Here is a 22078-nt window from a genome sequence, read left to right on the forward strand (position 1 = left end):
TTAATACTATGAGAGGATTTGAAGCTATTAGAAATGAGTCAGAGAGAATATGTTGGTATTGGTAAGGGACTTGGGTATCGATAACCACTCATAAGTAGAAAAATATTGGTATGAAACATCAATAATAATTATGTTCGATAGTTCTTATACATATGATACCAATACTGATACTACCAGTGCTTTTAATTCTTCCTTACATCCTCGTTATAACAAAGTACCATCCATTATCTGCACCCCTTATCCTCAGTAGAGTCGCAGGGGTGCTGGAGCCCATCCCAGCTATCTTCGGGCAGTGGGCAGGGGACACCCTGAACTGGTTGCCAGCCAGTTGCAGGGCACACAGAGACAGATAACCATTCACTCACTCATTCACACCTAGAGACAATTTGAACTGGCCAATTAACCTGCATGTTTTTGGAATATGAGAGGAAAACAGAAGTGCCGCAGAGGGAGAAAATGCGAACTCCACATGGGGAGGTTGCGGTAGCTGGACTTGAACCCTGAACTTCTGCACCGTGGGGCTGCGCGCTAACCACCCATCCGCCGTGCCACCCACAATATACCATTAAAACCCTGAACAATATTTTTTAATCAGTATTAATTAAAAGCAAATACAATATTTCTCCATCAGTCCTCATTGTAAAATGGCCTCTAGAGCACAGGTGTCAAACAGGCGGCCCGCGAGCCAGATCAGGCCCGCTAAGGGATTGAATCCGGCCCACTCAGAGAAGCGCAAGAGAAAAACAAGCTGCAGGTTGAAATATGTCAACCTGATGTTGCCAAAGCCAGGGGCCTCAAACAAAGACACTGTACTTGTATTTATTTCTCTCTCTCTCTCTAACTCTTTTTCTCTGTCTTGCTCTCTTTCTATTTTCTCTCTCTAATTTACACTTTAATTCTCCTTCTTTCTATTTTTCTCTTTCTCACCCTCCTTTCCCTTTTTTGACCTCTCTCTCTCTCCCACCCCTTTTCTCCCTCTCTATTACTCTGTGTCTCTCTTTTTCTCTTCCTTTGTTGCTCTTTCTCTTTCTGTGTCTTTTAACCTCTTTCGCTCTAACTTCCTCTTTTCTCTTTTCTCTTTCTCTCTTCATACCCTTCGTGCTTTCTTTTCTCTTTCCTCTCCTTCTGTCTTTCTATTTCTCTTTGGATTTCTTTCTTCCTCTCGCTTTCTTTTCCCCCTCTCTCACGACTTTTTATCATTTGTTTCTCACGCTCGCTCCCTCTCTCTTTTTCTATCTTGGTCCCGCCCTCTTTCCTTTTCCCTCCCTCTTTCTCTTATTTCTTTATCTCTTTTTCTTTCTCTTTAATCTACTAGTCCGGCCCCCGACAGAATGTTTGTTCTATCGTGTGGCCCCCCCGAGTTAAAATGAGTTTGACACCCCTGCTCTAGAGGGTACACAATACCAATACATTAAAACAAGGCTGATACCGGCACCGATACAGATTCCGGTAATCGCCCATCCATCAACAATATAATTTGATCGAGCACTTTATATGTTTTGTTTTTGGGTTCCTGTCACCAACCTCATCGTCTACCGACCTCTCAATCCTGTCCAGGTATCGGTTCTGGCTCTGCCCCTCTTGAGCAGTGTATCGAGCTGGCCCAGAGGCCTGGGGTGCTTCAGCACTGGACCAGCTGCAGACATCTAGTCATCGATGAGATCTCCATGGTAGACGCCACTTTTTTCGACAAGCTGGAGTCTGTGGCCAGGTAGGATCGATACACTGTAATTAACAGTGGTGTGTAATGGGGGATGCATCCTTTTAGCAAGTTCTTATTTTATAGGTAGCAACAAAAAGATTTGTATCCATGCACAGGTCAGTGAGAAGGTCTACCGAACCTTTTGGAGGGATTCAGCTGATTATTTGTGGCGATTTTCTTCAGTTGCCTCCTGTTTCAAAGGGGAAGGAAAAGGCTAAGTTTTGCTTCCAGGTAAAGAGATATATTGTATTGAAGATTCATAATTTTTTCTGTTTTGCCAAATACTGTATTTTCTGGACTATAGGGTCCACTGGATGATAAGGCGCACTATCTAAAATTGTTTTTTTAGGAGATATTTTTTCACATACAGTGGAACCTCGGTTTTCGAGTCCGACCAAAAATTTCGAGAAATTCTTGCTTCGCTGTTCGGTCAAAAAATCGGAGTTCGAACGCCGGTAATGCGTGGGTGCGTACGCTAGGGTGCGATGCTGAGCGGCGTACGGGTGTTTTAGCCCCTTATTATGCCTCCGAAGAAAGTCAGTGCAAGCAGCAAAGTTGCTACAGGTGAAAAAAGCAAAGTAGTGCGTACAACTATTGCTGATCTTGCCTGCGCCTTCTGCTGACCACCACAAAGGTAAGAAATCCTATTCATAATTATTTTCTTTATCTTTTTTTTTTTTATGTTTACGCGTTCATGTTAGCGTAATCTTTCGTACGGAAGATTACGATTACGCGAACGTACGATTAGCCTGGGTTAGCTTTAAGTTTACGTTAAACATTCAGTTAACATGCTGGGTGTTGGAACGGAGCCCAACATTGAGGGTGTTAGAACGGAGCCCCCTTTCCAATGAACCGCTCACAACTTGTTGTGGAGACCCGGGTGCTAAATGACTTGTAAACGACCTGATTTTTTTATTTTTACACGTTCATGTTAGCGTAATCTTTTGTATTGAAGATTACAATAACGCGAACGTACGATTAGCCTGGGTTGGCTTTAACTATACGTTAAACATTCAAGGTAAACATTCAGGGTGTTGGAACGGATTAAAACGATTTACATTATTTTTAATGGGAAAAATGAATTCGGTGATGAACAAATCTGTTTTCGAACAGGGTTCTGGAACGGATTATGGTCGAGAACAGAGGTTCCACTGTATAAGGGCACCGGACAGTAATGCACATGAAGCTAAAACTACTATGCATCAAAAGAAATGTCAAGAGATTGTAAAAACCTTTTTAATAGAACATAATAATCCTTAAATCAGGATTCACCACTTAAATTGCTTAATTCTTAAATGGTTACTGCAGTGTCTGAAACTCATGAGAAAAAGTTAGCGGACCCCAGGGCAGACAACTCTGAAAAGTTGCCTGCCCCATTTTTCACAACTTGAAAGACAATAAGACGACTTATCGCAAAAACAAAAACCGTTGTTGCAAAGTATTGAGGATTGATAATCAGAATATAGGACAGAACAACACTTTAAAATTAAGTTTATTATGAATCTACTTATAAAATTCATTGCATGTATAGGACATCACTGTTTTCCATCTGGCATCAGTATGTACCTGTATTTACTTATCTTCATTCATGCAATGTTTGCGTTGCGTCGTCTGCTACAAGCCACAACATTTTCTCTTTCCACAATGCTCTTAATGTATGTTTACGTTTCGGAGCGTCATACATTTTGTTAGCTTCTTTTTAATATTTCTTCTGGGGCTAAGGTTTTGGCTTGATTCCTAACCACTTGTGTTCTCTGCGTCTACTTTGGAAAATGATATGCAAATGCACGAACTTATAACGCTCGGGAAAGTTATTTGTTCCAGGCTTCTGATTGGCTGGCGAGTATGCAAATTGCCTAACGAACCGAAATTCTGAAAATTCCAAACCGAACGAAAATTTCGAAATCTATTTAAAGCAAACTTTTGATTAGAAAAAAAAAGCTTTTTTTTTCTCTCCTCTTGAAAAAGATGTAGGCCACCCGGTCGGAGTCATTCTGTAAGTTGTAGCAGTAGCTCAGGAGGTAGAGCGATCGTTTTAGGATTAAGGGATGCCAGTTCGATTCCGGCTTGTCCGTGTTACATGCCGAAGTGTCCTTGGGTAAGACATTGAACCCCCAATTACGCAGGTTGGCGCCTTACATGGCTGCACAGATCACGGCCGCTATTGGGAAATGTGAAGCACAATGTAAAGCGCTTTGGGAAGTCATTGACTTGATAAGCGCTATAGAAATGCAGATCATTTCATTTCATTTCAATTATCATAAACGATTGATCGCTGCCAAAGGTGGCCGAACGCTCTATATAGGTTTTTCACACAGGGCCACTCAGGTTTTGATCTTTTTTATTACTTCATAAATGGAATCCACTTTTTTAAAACCACATTTTGTATTTCCTGGTGTTTTCTTATTGTGATATTAATATAGGTTTGATAATGTGAATCCTTTGTGAGTGATACATGGTGTCATGAGAGTAATCTGTTATTGAATGTAGGTAAAACTAAGGAGATGATAATAGATTTCCGTACTAAGCCTCCCCCCGCATGTGCCACTGTCAATTAATGGTATTGATGTGGAACTGGTCCATTCATTCAAGTTTCTGGGTACTTACTTGTCAGCTGACCTCACATGGACTGTCAATGCTACTGATATTCTAAAGTCAGCCAGACAAAGGCTCTACTTCCTTCGTCAACTCAAATCATTCGGAGTCCGTCAATCCATTCTAGTCCATTTTTATCGTGCTATCATTGAATCCGTTTTAACTAGGTAAATCACGGTTTGGTTTGGTCGCTTCAATCAGAAAGGTCAAAGATGGAATCAGTAGTGAGGACGGCAGAGGAAATAATAGGTACTGGCCTCCCGTCCCTGCAAAGTATCTATATCGATCGAACTAGAAAACGGACACTAAAAATTATGGACGATCCCAGTCACCCTGCTCACAGGTACTCTGATTACCTGCCGTCAGGTCGCCGACTTCACGTCTTAAAGAGAGTTTTTACCCTTCCGCTATCCGTATGTTCAACGGGAATTGAATTAGGTTATCATGTATAGTATTATTATGCCAACGGCGTTCCTCCGACCTATTCTACTCTAGTCTTGTTATTTACATATTCTTTCTTTTTAAACTATTCTATATAATTACCTTGTATTATACACTACAATACAATGCCTCAGCATTGCGTCACTGCTCTTTGCAGATGACGTGGTGATGTTGGCTTCCTCAGGCTGTGATCTTCAGCTCTCGCTGGAGCGATTCGCAGCCGAGTGTGAACCGGCCGGGATGAGGATCAGCACCTCCAAGTCCGAGGCCATGGTACTCAGTCGGAAAAGGGTGGCATGCTCCCTATGGGTTGGGGAAGAGATCTTGCCCCAAGTAGAGGAGTTCAAGTATCTTGGGGTCTTGTTCACGAGTGAGGGTAGGATGGAACGAGTCGGTGCAGCATCTGCCGTCATTCGGACCCTGTACTGGTCCGTCGTGGTGAAGAGGGAGCTGAGCCGAAAGGCAAAGCTCTCGATCTACCAATCGATCTACGTTCCTACCCTCACCTATCGTCATGAACTTTGGGTCATGACCGAAAGAACACGATCCCGGATACAAGTGGCCGAAATGAGTTTCCTTCGCAGGGTGTCTGGGTTCTCCCTTAGAGATAAGGTGAGAAGCTCAGTCATCCGGGAGGGACTCTATGTGAAGCCACTGCTCCTCTGCATTGAGAGGAGCCAGTTGAGGTGGCTCGGGCATCTGATAAGGATGCCTCCTGGACGCCTCCCTCGGGAGGTGTTCCGGGCATGTCCCACCGGCAGGAGGCCCCGGGGGCGACCCAGGACACACTGGAGAGACTGTGTCTCTCGGCTGGCTTGGGAACGCCTCGGGATCCCGTCGGATGAGCTGGAGGAGGTGGCTGGGGATAGGGACGTCTGGGCTTCCCTTTTAAGGCTGCTGCCCCCGCGACTCGACCTCGGATAAGCGGAAGATAATATACAATATCTTTTTTACTCCAATCTTTTTATTCTTTAAAATCTATTATTTTATCATTTCTGAGTGTTCGCGTGTCAAATGATTTCTTGTATATATCATGTTTATGTTTATACTGGCTGAATAAATAAATACAATACAATACAAAAATACATACGCAAAAAACACCAAAATCAGGAAAGGCGCAAATACATTTTCATGACACTGTCTTTACTGTCTTCCTTTCTTAGGCCAGATGTTGGCGTAAAGTCATCCAAGTCAACTTGGAGCTAACAGAAGTGCGGCGGCAAACTGATCACACCTTCATCTCCCTCCTCCAGGCAGTAAGGCTCGGAAGGTAATTTCCTAATCTAATCTGCACAAAGGCTATCCGAACACACACAAAAAAGATAATTCAGCCGAAAAACCCCATAAACTCCGCACAGGGCAACGGAAGAGGTCACGAATAAATTGATTGAGAGCGCCCAGCGTCAGATCAACAGGGACGGCATCGTGGCAACCCGTTTGTGCACCCACAAAGATGATGTGGAACTCACCAATGACAACAAGCTACAGCAGCTGCCAGGTATGACGCCTTCGGTCTCGCTTCTCTGCAGCTGTTTGTCGAGATTCCGGTGATAATTGGCAAATAAAGTCGCCTTGTAGCGTGACTCATGCCGTACTTCTAGCGTCACTATTTATTTGAGTCCTTTGCTATACTGTGAAAAAAGTCGACTGGGAGAAAGTTTGCAAAAGTTGACAAACTTCCTGATGACTAACTTAAGTCCGGATTTTGTTTGATGTACCGTATTTTCCGCACTATAAGTCGCACATAAATCTGATTTTTTTTAAAAAGCTGACCATGCGCCTTATAATCCAGTGCGCCTTATATATGGATCAATATTGAATTACAAGGTCTGGCAACTTACGGTAAGCAGCCACAGACGCCATTTTTTGCGTAGAGAAAGAAGTGCGCTGTGCATACTGGGAAATATTAAACAACGATTCTCTTTTATTTGTGCGTTTGTATAAAGACCCTGAAATGGCTCCTATTAAGAGACACGCTTACAACGCAGAGTTTAAACTCAAGGCGATCAGTCACGCAGTAGAACACGGGAATAGAGCAGCAGCGAGAGAGTTCAACATTAATGAATCGAACACGAGGGTGACTCGAGCCGGCAAATTAAGAGTCCCCCTAGGAACCCGCTAACTGAACAATGGTTCCATGGGTGAATTATGTCAAACCCACTACAACGTTTTACATTTTACAGTTATTATGTTATTGTTTTACTGTTATTGTTTTGCACTTGTTTTTTTCGCACATTACGAGTGTCACTATATTGCGATTGCACTAAAGTTTAATTTACCATAACAGTATCAGACGTTTTTTTGCGTGTTGACTAAATGGAGGAAAAGTAAAATGTTATGCCTTGCTGTTGTTCAAAGATGTTAAAGATGTGTCACGAAACTGCTTTACCTCAGAGAAAATAATAAAACTGCTGTTTATTCATTTGGGGAGTGAAAGGAGTTGTGGAAAGCTTGTTTGTTATCTATTAATAAAGTTTGACTGACCTATCTGACTGTTTTGTTGACATTCCCTTTAGCGCATCTAACGGTTGCATAACGTGACTACATCCTCTACTGTAGCCAAGTCTAGTTAAGTCACATTTATTTATGACGCCCTTAATCACTAAAATGTCTCGAAGGACTGCACAGGATTACAATTACAAAATTGCACAATTACCTGATCTTAAACCAGCATGCACTTATAGCGCCTTATAATGGGGTGCGCCTTATGTGTGGAAAAAGTTTAAAAATATATCATTAATTGAAGGTGCGCCTTATAACACGGTGCGCCTGATAGTGCGGAAAATACGGTACTTACACTCAAGAGGGCAATGCCATTTTTATTTTTTCCTTTTTGACATTTTACAGCAAGTGCAAACTTGACTTATTAGAGTTGTTAACTTGATTGACCATGTTAAACTGCAGGGAATAGTCCCGAATGGGAGCATAAATCGGATTTTTGGAGCAATTCTAATGAATTATTTACATGCCTGGAGACAAACTAGTATGCACGGCATTTTTGAGTACAGACGCTGGCTTACTTACGAACGAGATGGGTTCCGGACGAACACTCGTAAGTTGAATTTGTTCATAAGTTGCTTCAGTGCTATATTTTGTATGTAAGTACAGTAATCCCTCGGTTATCGCGGTTAATGGGGACCAAAACCACCTGCGAAAGGTGAAAATCCGCAAAGTAGCGACGCCCCTTCAAAAATGCTTAAAAAAAAATAAATATATATATATATATATATATATAGATATATATATAGATATATATATATATATTATTTATTTATTTTATTTTATTTTTATTTTATTATTATTATTTTTTAGACCCGGTTAATGGGGACCAAAACGACCCGCGAAAAGTGAAAATCCGTAAAGTAGCGACGCCCCATCAAAAATGCTTTAAAATGTTTTTTTTTTTATTAATTATTTTATTTTATTATTATTATTTTCTAGACCCGCGAAGCTCTGAACCCGCGAACGTGGAACCGCGAAGTAGCGAGGTCCCACTGTATAAAAGTATGGTTAGGCTTGTATAAGGAACCTGTATTGTTTTGTACTAAAAACATTTCATAAAATATGCTCCATAAAGTGAAGTTTAACTTATTTGTGGAAGATGGGCTTCAAGAGTTAGGCGAATTCCTCCTCCATGGTCAAAAGTGACTGTAAAAAAGCTGTCCGACCATTTTCTCAACCGCATCAAGCTTTCTTATTCCACTTTGATTTCAAAAGAAACGGCTCGCCTCTTTTTTACACTTCAAACCAACCATATTGCATGGATGTGCGAGATATTAAACAATAAAAATGTCAAAGATCAGTGCGCTGAAGATACAGTATAGAATGTTTACACATGAACTAGGCAGAAGAAACCGTATTTCTTCTTTGGGGTGGATGCTGGGTTACCTCTCACAGCGCCACACGCCAATAGTGGTGGAAAGAAGCACTACAGTAATGTCCTGTACTCTGAAAAAGGTGCACACAATACTAAATCTAACTTACAGCAATGTCCGGATATTTTTCGAAATCCCGAATTTTTTTTGGAATCTACCGTTTTTCGTAAGTCAAATGGTCGTAAATAGGGGAGCGTCTGTATTTCTATTTCAAGGGCGATGTCTTTGCGCAAATAGACGTCCTTTCCGCATTTAACTTTTGACTTTAAAAGAGCTGTATGGAATTTAGAACTCGATTACTCGCTTTCGCCATCTCCTGGCCTGTCATCATTGCCGTGTTGGTCAGCTCATTCATGATGCATGTGCAAGTACTTCCATTTCTTAGATGCGCTTGAACAAACTTCTTTTGTTCATCTTTTTGGTGTTCGTTGTGGCGTTTGCACTGTGCTTGAAGAAGGCCTCCTCTTTCACCATTTTCATGTTGACAAATAAAAGCAAAAAAAAAAAAAAATAATGTATATATATATATATATATATATATATATATATACATACACCGTAAATTCCGGACTGTAGAGCGCACCTGATTTTAAGCCGCACCCACCACATTTTAGGAGGATAACCGCTTTTGTACTTACACAAGCCGCACCTGTATATAAGCCGCATGCGCCCACATTCAAACCCAAACCCGAATTTAAGTCCCGCGATTGTAACTGAATGTAAAGTACACAGTCCAAATACCACAGCCGGCAAAATGAATGGAAAATGATACCGGTACTTAAGGTTTGATGCAGACCTGCAGAGTCCAGGTAACCGATGACAGTCTATATTTCCAAAGGTAAGGGTGGGAAAAATGTATATCCACTATTGCCAATTATCAACTACTGCCTTAAGTCTCTAAAATAAATACATTACAAAAATATACAGTTGCAAATACATATTTTACATGGTTATACATATTTACAAAGAAAAACGGTACAACGAGAGAGTTTTCAAAGCTTTAATAATAATAATATAACTTTCATCCCAAACCGTGACTGTGACAGGTAGCAACACACTACTAGCAACACGCTCGCAATACAGTAAAAGGGTCTCTTAAAAAAATATACCGTACTTGTAAAAACTACGGTAAACCGTCCTCATCTTCCTCCTTAGAACTGACACCATCAAAGTCGTTATCCTCAGAATCGGAAAGAAACTTGTAGACATCGTCCCACACTCCCTTATTCCAAAACACGCTAGCAACACGCTAGCAAAGTAAAATTTACGTGCATTAGCTCTGTTTCCTTCTTATCGCAAGCTAAGAAGTTGCAGTCTTCCTCGGCGCATATATTCCACCAGTCTGAATCTTACCTTCTGTACTCGAGCGCCGCTGGCGGCCGTTAGAGAAATTACATAAATTGTTCGCATCACTGAATAAGCCGTTTGGGGAAAAAAGTAGCGGCTTATAGTCCGGAATTTACGGTAATATATATATACAGTATATACACATTGTTAAAAAATAACTCCAGATACCATTTACAAAATCCATGCTCCAAAAGGGGTTGCATTAAGTTAATCAAAAAGAAATCATTCTTCACAGTACGTTTCCTCCTTTATTACAATTTTTTTTCAAATAAAGTATGGCTGAAAGACTGATATAATTTTCATCCTATTTAATGGCAAATTATAATTTCGAACTTCATTAAGCGTGGTCACCAATGTTCCCTCTAAGATGCGCGTGCGCAATCGCGCACTGCCCGCTCATTCTCAGCGCACAAGAAAATCTAGCCAGCGCAGTTTTTCGAGAACCGGCTTCTTCGGCTCGGCTCACTAAAAGGAACCGGCTCTCTCGGGTCCTAAACGGCTCTTCGGGTTGTTTTTGCTTCTTTCATCCCTATATGACCAATATTATGTAAGATTGTGCACAAAATGACTTAAAGGAAGGGGGAATAGAACAAAAAAGAAAAAAATACCAAAATGAAAAAGGAGTGAAAAGCTGAGAAAAAAAGAAACAAACGGAAGAGAAAAAAGAAGGAAAAATTCAGAAAAAAGCCAGAAAAAAAAGAAAAGAAACAAAGGAAAAAAAGTAAATAGAGAAAAAAAAAAGTAACAGCTCGGAAAAAATAAACACAATGAGATTTTTTTTTTAAAGGAATTAAAAAGAAAAATAGAAAAAAACAGGGAAAAAGAAGAAAGTTTGTGTTGCATTCAAATAATTTCCAATTATACCAAGTCAATCTTGTTGCCAACATTGTACTTCCACTAAAAAATGTAATTAAGTACAGTTCTGTATCGTGCAACCGACTAAATAAACCCCAAAAATGTTAGTAGTATGCGACAAAAGATACCAGGAAAAAAAAGAAATAGAAATCTTGTGAAAGAATTGTAAGAACAAACGACGTTTGTAGGCCGTACAACCTTTGCAATCGTACATGAGTCAATTCATTCAAAAGAGAAAAATAATTTTGCATTGCCGGAAACTCGGCAAAATGTAACTTGATGTCAAGTTTTGGACATGTTTGATAATGACTTAGTTGCCACACTGGGGATTGCCGTTGCTCACTGTTGTTTCGAGCGTTGCTCACCGACTTTGTGTGAACGCTCAGACCCGTAAGGAAAATGACAGGGAACATTGGTGGTCACGCCTACGGAGAATCCGTTTGAAAACTACTCTGATGTTCATCAGGATCATTACGAACGTATGAAGCTGTGGACAGCGACCCGGCTTCGGTCCGGACCATCGACGCTCACAGCCCCGTCAGCAGAGTGCTTCATCTTAAAGAGGGAGCGCAGGTCGGTCTTCATTTGAAAAGCACGCCGTTCTAATCATCAACTCCTAATTAACAATCGGGCATTCATCATGTGCTGCATGCTGTTGACTTCATCTTGCAGGTCATGCTGACCAAGAATCTGGACGTCACTCGGGGCTTGGTGAACGGAGCCCGAGGGGTCGTGGTCGCGTTTGAGCCCGGGAAACACGGTTAGCGCACACTTATTTTGTTATTGCCCGGCCGAGCTGAGAACATTCAAAGGTGATCTTTTAAATGGATTTGAGGAAATCTTATCCCCCGGTGTCTGCTCCCTCATTTTGAAAGGGTTCTACTGAGAAATGGAAATTTGTTTTAAATAACCAGGGTTGGGTAGGGTTACTTTAACTTGATTACTTTCAATTACTTTTGGATTACTCCAATACCAAATATGCTAATAAAATACAAAAGAAACTAAATATGAATAAGATTACTACATTTTGTGCTGGCTTGGGGAGTAACGGAACACACGGAACGCCAAAAAAAAAATGATGTTGGCAAGCTATTTGGATTTATTTTCATTTTGTTTCTGTCGCTTTTTAAGTTAGTTTTGCCAGAGATCAAAGCCAGGAGAGAAAGCTTACCACGTGTTGTGAGTCATCATTTTAGTCATATTTAATTTATTTTGTCTTTTATAAGCATTGTCTTTTCTTCCCGTTTTGACAACTACACTATGGATTACTTCTATCCTATGGACATGGGTTTTAGCGCTCAAAAAATGCGTGTATTCAAGGAATTTCAACTCCTTGCCCTGAAGAATTCTCGTGCCGGCGTGATGAAGGGGCCTATCGTGGAAGAAGAGCCAGAGTTAGCGAAGCGGCTAGCGGCGTTATAAGTCTTCGTTACCATCCGTAATCATGGTAAATGCGAACTCACGACCAAATAAGATCATCGAGTGCTGGTGGAAAAAATCGAAGCGCACAGGGAGCGCAGTTGCTGTGTATTGCGGAAACGTGGCTCACGTTTAGCATTCCGGACGCTAACGTGTAGCCATCCGGAGCTACCCGGAGCAATCCGGCTTCAACGCCGCTAAACAGAGACACGAAGGCCGGGGGGAATCGGAGAGGAGGCGGACTTGCTAACACGAGGTGGTGTATACCTGGATTTTCACAAAGAAAAGATTTCCATCTGCCGCAGGGATGTCGAACTTTTGGACTAGCGTGTGACGTCATCCGCTCCGCTACAAGCACCCCTAGGGCATCATGTTAATCTGTTAATAAACAACGGGGTAGACTGCTGGAAGTGTGAATTTCCCTACGGGGATGAATAAAGTATCTATCTATCTATCTATCTATCTATTTGGTATTGAAGTAATTGAAAGTAATCAAGTTAAAGTAACCCTACCCAACCCTGTAAATAACATTAATAAAGGTACTAATACTACTGTTACTAATAGGTCACCTTCGGGCTTCTTAGTTTTTTTCTGCTTTGCTTCTGCCACATTTTATTAAACAGTACTGCAAAAAAAAATACTATTGTATTTTCACGACCATGGGATGCACCGTGTTAAAAGGTGCAATCTCGTAGCTGGTTTTATTTTTAGTGTGCGTTTTAAGAAATATATTTGGTTTATTTAAGTATTATTTACAAAATAAAACACATGGATAAGAAAAAATACAAAAAAAGAGCTAGCGCAAAACAGTTTGGTGCTTACATTTCTATTGTTTGCTGTAAAGTCATGTTTTTGTATAGTCCTTTATCTCAAGGAGTCTCAAGGGGCTGCACGATCAGTATTTGAACCCAGTCCTGTCTGCCCCCTTTTGTCAGTCCGTCTGCGGACCTCAGTTAACACTAAGCAAGCCTTTTTTCCACCCTGACTCCCACCTGTCCCAAACTACAGACTATTATTATACCATCCCCTGATCTAAAACCTACATGAGGGCAAGGAAAAACTCAAAAATCTCAACAAAAATAAAGAACCTTGAGAAGGGACAGTCACAAAGGGCTACACAGAACATAGACTATTGCAAACCACAGACTATTATGACACCATCCCCTGATCTAAAACCTACATGAGGGCAAAGGAAAAACTCAAAAAACTCAGCATGAGGAAAATAAAGAAACCTTGAGAAGGGACCACACATGAGGTCATCCCCCTCTCAGGATGACCAGGCTGCATAGGATGTTGCAATAACAAACAATACACAGATATTGTCAAGGTGAAATATAGGTCATTCATAAGCAATGGGGCGGCAGTAGCTCAGGAGGTAGAGCGCTCGTCTTGGGATCAAGGGATCCCAGTTCGAATCCCGGCTCATCCGTGTTACCTGTCGAAGTGTCCTTGGGTAAGACACTGAACCCCTAACACCCCCAGGCTGCAAAGGATGTTGCAATAACAAACAATACACAGATATTGTCAAGGTGAAATATAGGTCATTCATAAGCAATGGGGCGGCAGTATCTCAGGAGGTAGAGCGCTCGTCTTGGGATCAAGGGATCCCAGTTCGAATCCCGGCTCATCCGTGTTACCTGTCGAAGTGTCCTTGGGTAAGACACTGAACCCCTAACACCCCCAGGCTGCAATGGATGTTGCAATAACAAACAATACACAGATATTGTCAAGGTGAAATATAGGTCATTCATAAGCAATGGGGCGGCAGTAGCTCAGGAGGTAGAGCGCTCGTCTTGGAATCAAGGGATCCCAGTTTGAATCCCGGCTCGTCCGTGTTACATGTCGAAGTGTCCTTGGGTAAGACACTGAACCCCTAACACCCCCAATAAGCCTGTTAGCGCCTTACATGGCCGCTATTGGGAAATGTGGAGCACATTGTAAAGCGCTTTGGGAAGTCATTGACTTGAAAAGCGCTATATAAATGCAGATCTTTTCATTTCATTTCAATAGAAGTGTGTTTTAAGCCTCGATTTGAACGGTTCCACTGAGGTTGCAGATCGAATCTCGGGCAGAGCATTTCACAGCATTGAGGCCTGAATGGAGAACTCTCGAATCTGCTGATCTCTTCCTGGCTTTTGGGGTCACTAGTAGACCAGCATTTTCAGAGCGTACTATTAATGCTATTTATGCCATTCAGTTACTAGTCCAGTTCCGTGAGAATGAATCTTCTACCACGTGCTACATGCTAATCGGTTGCAGAAAAAGTAGCTCTCAGCGTCCAAAACATGACTGACCCTCTGTCTAACTCAGGGGTGTCAAACTCATTTTAACCCGGGGGCCACACGAGAGAACAAACATTCTCTCGGGGGCCGGACTAGTGATTAGAGAGAGCAAAAAAAAAAAAGAAAAAGGAAATAAGAGAAAGAGGAAGAGAAAAGTAGAAAGGGTAGAACAAAGAAGGAGAGAAAGGGAAAAAGAGAGAGGGAGAGATAAAAGAAAGAGCGTGAAAAACAAAATAGATACTGAGAGAGGGGAATGAAAGAGAGCGAGAATGAAATCCAGAGAGAATTAGAAAGAGACAAGGAGAGAAAAGAGAAGGAGAGAAAGAGAGAAGGGGGAAGCAAGAGAGAGAGAGAGAAAGAGAGAAGGGGGAAGCGAGAGAGAGCGAGAGTGGGCACCTGGCTTTGGCAACATCAAGTGGATATATTTCAACCTGCAGCTCATTTTTCTCTTGCACTTCTCCGAGCGTTGACTCGCGGGCCGGATTCAATCCCTTAGTGGGCCTAATCCGGCCCGCGGGCCGCCCGTTTGACACCCCTGGTCTAACTCATCGAAAACAATAATTTGCAAAAACTGTTCTCCACTTTCTCCTCTCAGGACTCCCACGGGTGCGTTTCCTTTGTGGCGTCACCGAGGTGCTGAAGCCTGAACGCTGGACGTTTAAATCCGGGGGCGGGGCTTACCTGAGCCGACAGCAGCTGCCACTCAAACTGGCTTGGGCCATTTCCATCCACAAGAGTCAGGTGGGTTTCTCGAATCACGCACAAATGGATCAATGATCTCGTGTTCCCTTTATGGATTCAACAACCGTACCACCTTCCCGACTCGCTCGATGCTTGTCAAATTCAATTATTCGATTAGCCGACTAAACCTTATGATTTACTGTGTTTTTTTTCCGTGTCCAAGCTCGTCTGCATGTCCCGAAAGACACTTTTCGTTATAGTATTCGGGTGATTCTTTGTTTGCAGCCACATTTTGGTGTCGTGATTATTATTATAATTTAAATATATATATATATGTATCAGGCAGCACGGCGGCGCAGTGGTTAGCGCATGTGCGGCACAGTTCAAGTCATGGGAACCTCCTGCGTGGGTTCAAATCCAGCTCCAGACTTCCTGTGCGGAGTTTGTATGTTCTCCCCGTGCTTGCGTGGGTTTTCTCCGGGCACTCCGGTTTCCTCCCACATTCCAAAAACATGCAGTTCAGGTGACTTGGCCAGTCCAAATTGTCCCTAGGTGTGATAGAGCGAGTGAGTTGTCTGTCCCCGTGTGCCCAGCGATTGGCTTGCAACCAGTTCAGGGTGTCCCCTGCCCACTGCCCGATGATTGCTGGAATGGGCTCCAGCGCCCCCGCAACCCTACTGAGGATAAGCGGTGCAGCTGATGAGATGAGATGAATTTTAAATATCCTATTATATATATTGTTTTATGATTTTATTTACTATTTACTTTAATATGTTTAACACTAAGAAATACACAGTGGTCACGCTCATGTATGGATTCAATTATAATTGAGTGTCTCTGAATGTTTTCCACCCTGCCAATTCCCCAAATATTTCACCCACAAAGCTTATATTTTAAAGACGTTTTGTTCATAAACGCATACATTATATAGATCATATTATTATAATTAAATGTCACTTCCTGTAAGTGGCTTTTTGGAATTGTAATATTTTTGTGGGGGAAATTGACCACATTCTAACAGGGTGGACAACTACTACTGGGACTTGAAATATTTAAACAACATTATATAGACCGGAGCTGTCAAGACCAGAACGGAGACAGGACCCACTTGCGTTGCGTTTCTCACAAGTTTTTATTGGAAGAAGTTGGCTGGACGCGGGAAGCAAGTCTCTCTGGTACTTGGATTGTGCTCCGAACATGGAAGTGGATCTTTCCGTGGCGAGCAATGGTGGTGTCAGGGACGGAAAAAACGGGTCGGCACCTGGGACAGGAGAGCAAAAACGTGGTCGGGGTCGGAAGTGAGTCGTAAGCCAGAAAAGGAGAAAAGATGTAGTCTGGGACAAAAAGAGTCCGGAAGCCGGGACGGGAGAGCAGAAGTGGTCAGGATCAAGAAAGGGTCGAACAGACAGATGGGAGCAAGAAATGGGACAGGTGCCAGTCAGGGTCGAAAAAGGGTTGCTTAGTGTTCACTGAGGTCTGCAGACAGACTGAAAAAAGGGGGCAGACAGGACAGGGTTCAAATACTGATCGGGGGCCAATCAGAACCCGCGGCAGTTGGCACCAAAAGAGCGGGCACAGCTGAGTCACATCAGTAATCATGACAGGAGCCATACCCCCCTAGTGTGAGGTGGCTAGAGTCAAGAACACATTCACATTTTCGACTCCGGGAGAATAATACAGAGGAGGGGGTTCCCAGCCCCCTCGCTCAATCCAACTGATGTGTTGCAATATCTCTTTGGGTGGCCAAACCCCCAATGCCAAGCATCAAGCAGGGAGCCAATGGGTACCAATGTTGTAAGTCTTAAGTATGACCCGGCCGAGGCTCGAACCGGCAACCTCCCAGTCTCGGGGCGGGCGGCCTACCCCCAAGGCCACCGAGCTGGTATTTAAACAAAATACCCCGTAAAAATATAAATTCACTACATTTCATTGCATGAAGAAAGTAGATATAGTGTAGTTTATCAAATTAACAAAGAAAAAAATATGATTTTATGACCACCGCCTCTTGAGGAAGTTGATTACATTGCTTATTAAAATCGAGAATGCGTGTTACCAAAGAGTTATCTACAATACAAAATAATATTCAAAGTGCATTTTATTCAACGTCAAAAGATTGCCAACACTTAAAGCGAATAATTAAAGTATGTTTATATAGATATTTGTCCGATTTTTCAAGAAAAATTAGGGTTAGAGAAAAATGCACACATGAAAGAATCCCCCACTCTTAAAGCGTAATCACTCGTCTTCAAGGTCGAGCAGCATCATTTGAGTCGAAACGTTATGTCTGCCTTCCATGCACCACATTTGAATTTGAATAAACTACTCTGGACACTGGCCTAGATACAAATGAATGTTGCTATGATCCATTAGATGAACGGCTTCAGAACAAAAGAAGGAATAAAAGACCTGACTTTGCCGTTTTTCTTTTCAGAGTTTGTGAATATTTTTAGTAATAATGACAGGACAGGAAAACTGATGACGCATAATATTAACATTTTGGGGGGCTTATTTAGTCGGTTGTCAGATACAGAACTGTACTTAATCACATTTTTTAGTGGAAGTGCAATGTTGGCAACAAGATTCACTTGATATCATTGGAAATTATTTGAATGCAACACACATTTTTTCTTCTTTTTCTGTGTTTTTTTTTAACTTTTTTTACTTTAAAAAAAATCTCATTGTGTTTATTTTTTCCGAGCTGTTACTTTTTTCTTTTTGTTCTCTATTTACTTTTTTCCTACATTTCTTTCTTTTCTTTTTTTTCTGGCTTTTTTCTAAATTTTTCCTTCTTTTTTTCTCTTCCTTTTGTTTCTTTTTTTCTCAGCTTTTCACTGCTTTTTCATTTTGGTATTTTTTTCTTTTTGTTCTATTCCCCCCTTCCTTTAAGTCATTGTGTGCATCATTTTACATAATATTTGCTCATGTTGGGATTAAAGAAGCAAAAACAACCCTTTAGAACCCGAAAGAGCCAGTTCCTTTTAGTGAGCCGAGCCGAAGAAGCCGGGTCTCGACAAACTATTAACTTTACTCAACTTCGTGCTACTTCGACTCGACTTCAAAATACCGCATTTAGAACACAACGTCAGGGGAACCCGTGTATTTTCACCTTCATGCACTGTAACTTTGACTTAAGTCGCTTCTTAATTAGTAATTTTGAGCCCTCATTTTTGTGCGATGGCTAGATTTTCTTGTGCGCTGACAATGTGCGAGCAGTGTGCAATTGCGCACGCACGCAGCTTAGAGGGAACACTGCCCATCAGTAAATATTACTACTATAATCAAAAAATATTTTCACTAGTTTCCCATAAATTTACATTGATTATTTGCTATTTAAACAGTGTTTTGTTTTACAGAGCTCTTAATTTTGTATTGTTACATTAATGTAATATATACAGTTAAGAAAATAAGTATTTGAACACCCTGCTGTTTTGCTATGTCTCCCACTTAGAAATCATGGAGGGGTCTGAAATTTTCATCATAGGTGCATGTCCACTGTGAGAGATAAACTAAAAAGAAAAATCCAGAAATCACAATGCATGATTTTTTTTTCAACAATTTATTTGTTAATGATGTGCAATTTCCAAATCCAGCTCCCATTATAATCTACACGAAATATTTTCACCACTGTAGAAATTGTTTAATATTACTTCCCTGTGTCTCCATGATTGAGCTTTTCCAAATTTCTCTTCAGTCTTGATGACACAGTCCAATATCCCGACCTCAGACCGTACAATCAGTTCGAGGGAAAAAAATAAAATATAAAAGGTTGCCAGAAAGACGGCCTTCAAGGTAATTGAGTTCGTTTGTCGCTACCTCCGTGTCAGCAATGTTTAATCTACACTCGAGAAAGCGAGGTAAAGCGTACGTGTATCCCTCCACACCGGAAATGAGTTTATTGGGGTTGTGGGGGATGGTGAGCGGAAGCAGACCAGTTGACAGGTTCGAGTGGGCTACCCAGTCACAATTGCATTAAGTATCCACTTCATTGCAGTAGACAGTGAAACATTAACTCTAACTGAAACCAAAACATGAAAGACAATGCAGATTATGTTGGAGCACTAACTGTAACTGTACAAAACATTAAAAAAACAATGTTATTTGTTAATGCAACATCCATTGCAGCCTGGTCATCCTGTGCGGTTTCTTCTTAAGGTTTCTTCATTTTCCTCATGTTAAGGTTTTTGAGTTTTTCCTTGCCCTCATGAAGGTTTTAGATCAGGGGATGGTGTCATAATAGTCTATGGTTTGCATTAATCTGTGGTCTGTGCAGCCCTTGGAGACTCCTTGTGATTAAGGGCGTCACAAATAAAGATGACTTTACAAGGTTTCTTCATTTTCCTCATGTTGAGGTTTTTGAATTTTTCCTTGCCCTCATGTAGGTTTTAGATCAGGGGATGGTGTCATAATAGTCTATGGTTTGCAATAACCTGTGGCAATGTTCCCTCTAAACTGCGTGTGTGTGCAATTGCGCACTACCCAGGGCTTTTCCGCGCACAAGAAAATCTAGCCGGCTCACAAAAATCAGGGTTCAAAATTGCTAATTAAAAAGCGAATTAAGTCAAAGTTACAGTGCATGAAGGTAAAAAATACACGGGTTCCCCTGACGCTGTGTTCTAAATGCGGTATTTTGAAGTCAATGTCGAAGTAGAACGAAAGTGAGTAAAGTCAGTAGAGTTTTTCGAGAACCGGCTTCTTCGGCTCGGCTCACTAAAAAGAACCGGCTCTTTCGGGTCCCAAACGGTTCTTCAGGTTGTTTTTGCTTCTTTAATCCCTACACGACCAAATATTATGAAAAATTGTGCACAAAATGACTTAAAGGAAGGGGGGAAATAAAACAAAAAAGAAAAAATTACCAAAATGAAAAAGTAGTGAAAAGCTGAGAAAAAAAAACAAAACAAAAGGAGAAAAAAAGAGCAGGAAAAATTCTGAAAAAAGCCAGAAGAAAAGAAAGAAGCAAATAAAGGGAAAAAAGGTAAAAGAGAACAAAAAAGCAAGAAAAAATAAACACAATGAGATTTTTTTAAAAAGCAATTTAAAAAAAAGGAGAATAAAACCTAAAAAGAGGAAAACGTTTGTGTTGCATTCAAATAATTTCCAATGATATCAAGTTAATCTTGTTGCCAACATTGTACTTTCACTAAAAAATGTAATTAAATACAGTTCTGTATCGTGCAACCGACTAAATAAGCCCCCCAAAATGTTAGTATTATGCGACAAAAGATACCAGGAATAAACAGAATGGAAATCTTGTGAAAGAATTGTAAAAACAAATGACATTTGTAGGCCCTGCAACCTTTGCAATCGTACATGAGTCAATTCATTCAAAAGTGAAAAATAATTTTGCATTGCCGGAAACTCAGCAAAATGTAACGTGATGTCAAGTTTCGGACATGTTTGATAATGACTTAGTTGCCACACTTGGGATTGCCGTTGCTCACTGTTGTTTCAAGCGTTGCTCACTGACTTTGTGTGAACGCTCAGACCCGTAAGGAAAATTACAGGGAACATTGATCTGTGATCTGTACAGCCCTTTGAGATTTCTTGTGATTAAGGGCATCACAAATCAACATGACATGAGTGTCCCTTCATTCATTGCAGGGGATGACGTTGGACTGTGTGGAAATCTCTCTGGCGCGGGTTTTCGAGTGCGGCCAGGCTTACGTGGCCTTGTCTCGGGCCAGGAGTTTGGAGGGCCTGCGGGTTATGGACTTCGACCGACACGTGGTTCGGGCGGACCCGGATGTTCTCGTTTTCTACAAAAATTTGAGGAAGGAGAGGCTGCTTATGCAGGTGTGTTGTTTTGGGTTGTCGGAGGGGGTGAGGTTTAGTTGGGATTTTAGAATAGAATAGAATAGAATATACTTTTATTGTCATTGTTACAAAATGGGTTAACATATTGTGACAACGAAATTGGGCATGACACTCCAGTTTCACACATTCACGGTGAGGTAAAAAAACAAGAAAATAAAGGAACAGAGAAGATACGTATAAAACAAGGAGGATAAGGTTATAGTTATAATTTACACAATATTTAAACAAGAAATGTCGGCATGTTAGATGTCACATACAGTTTGGTATCGTAAGAATTTGTGCAATATGCATTTGGTGCAAAAATAGTCATCATAGTGCAAAAAAATTGTCACAGCACTTTAAAAATATTCGATTTGATTTGTGTCGCAAAAAGGGTTTCACACAAAATTCTTTTAGTCATGTTTTCTGGTAAGCCCTTTATCACAAGAAGTCTCGAAGGGCTGCACAAACCACAGATTATTGTAAATAAAATCCAAAGACTGTTAATACACCATCCCCTGATCTAGAACCTAAATGAGGGCAAGGAAAAACTCTTAAAAACGATTTTAACCAAAACGTTATTGAGCAATTTAATCAATGAGTTTATTTCTTTTTAAACTCGTGTTGCTTTCTTGGAGCACCACGTTTGTTTTTAGGTAATTATATCAGGGAAACGGAATAAAATCTTTGAAGTCTCATAATTTGACTGATCGGCTACCTAGCAACCTTAAGTGAATGACTTTTACTGTTTTTGATAGTTTAATCAGGGTAGGGTTACTTTAACTGGATTACTTTCAATGACTTTTGGATGACTCCAATACCAAATATGCTAATAAAAGACAAAAGAAACTAAATATGAATAAAATGATGACTCGCAACACGTGGTAAGCTTTCTCTGCCGGCTTTGATCTCCGGCAAAACGAACATGAAATGCGACAGAAACAAAATAAAAATAAATCTAACAGCTTGCCAACATCATTTTTGCCATTCCATGTGTTCCGTTATTCCCCAAGCCTGCACAAAATTGTCATTTTATTCATATTTAGTTTCTTTTGTCTTTTATGAGCATATTTGGTATTGGAGTCATCCAA

The 22078-nt window shown here is 41.0% G+C and overlaps 1 protein-coding gene across 1 annotated transcript in view; it reads left to right on the forward strand.

Moving 5' to 3' along the window:
- Positions 1-22078, forward strand: part of pif1 (PIF1 5'-to-3' DNA helicase homolog (S. cerevisiae)) — a 38585-nt gene that overhangs the window by 12939 nt on the left and 3568 nt on the right. The window contains exons 5-12 of the mRNA XM_088348985.1: positions 1558-1711; positions 1819-1933; positions 5902-6008; positions 6097-6236; positions 11282-11388; positions 11488-11575; positions 15112-15257; positions 20796-20987. Of these exons, the coding sequence (XP_088205111.1) occupies positions 1558-1711; positions 1819-1933; positions 5902-6008; positions 6097-6236; positions 11282-11388; positions 11488-11575; positions 15112-15257; positions 20796-20987 (1049 nt within the window). The remainder of the gene's footprint in view (positions 1-1557; positions 1712-1818; positions 1934-5901; positions 6009-6096; positions 6237-11281; positions 11389-11487; positions 11576-15111; positions 15258-20795; positions 20988-22078) is intronic.

Source organism: Urocampus carinirostris, chromosome 1 (assembly GCF_059441175.1).
Source record: "Urocampus carinirostris isolate Australia breed hairy pipefish chromosome 1, RoL_Ucar_1.0, whole genome shotgun sequence".
Taxonomy (NCBI): Eukaryota; Metazoa; Chordata; class Actinopteri; order Syngnathiformes; family Syngnathidae; genus Urocampus; species Urocampus carinirostris.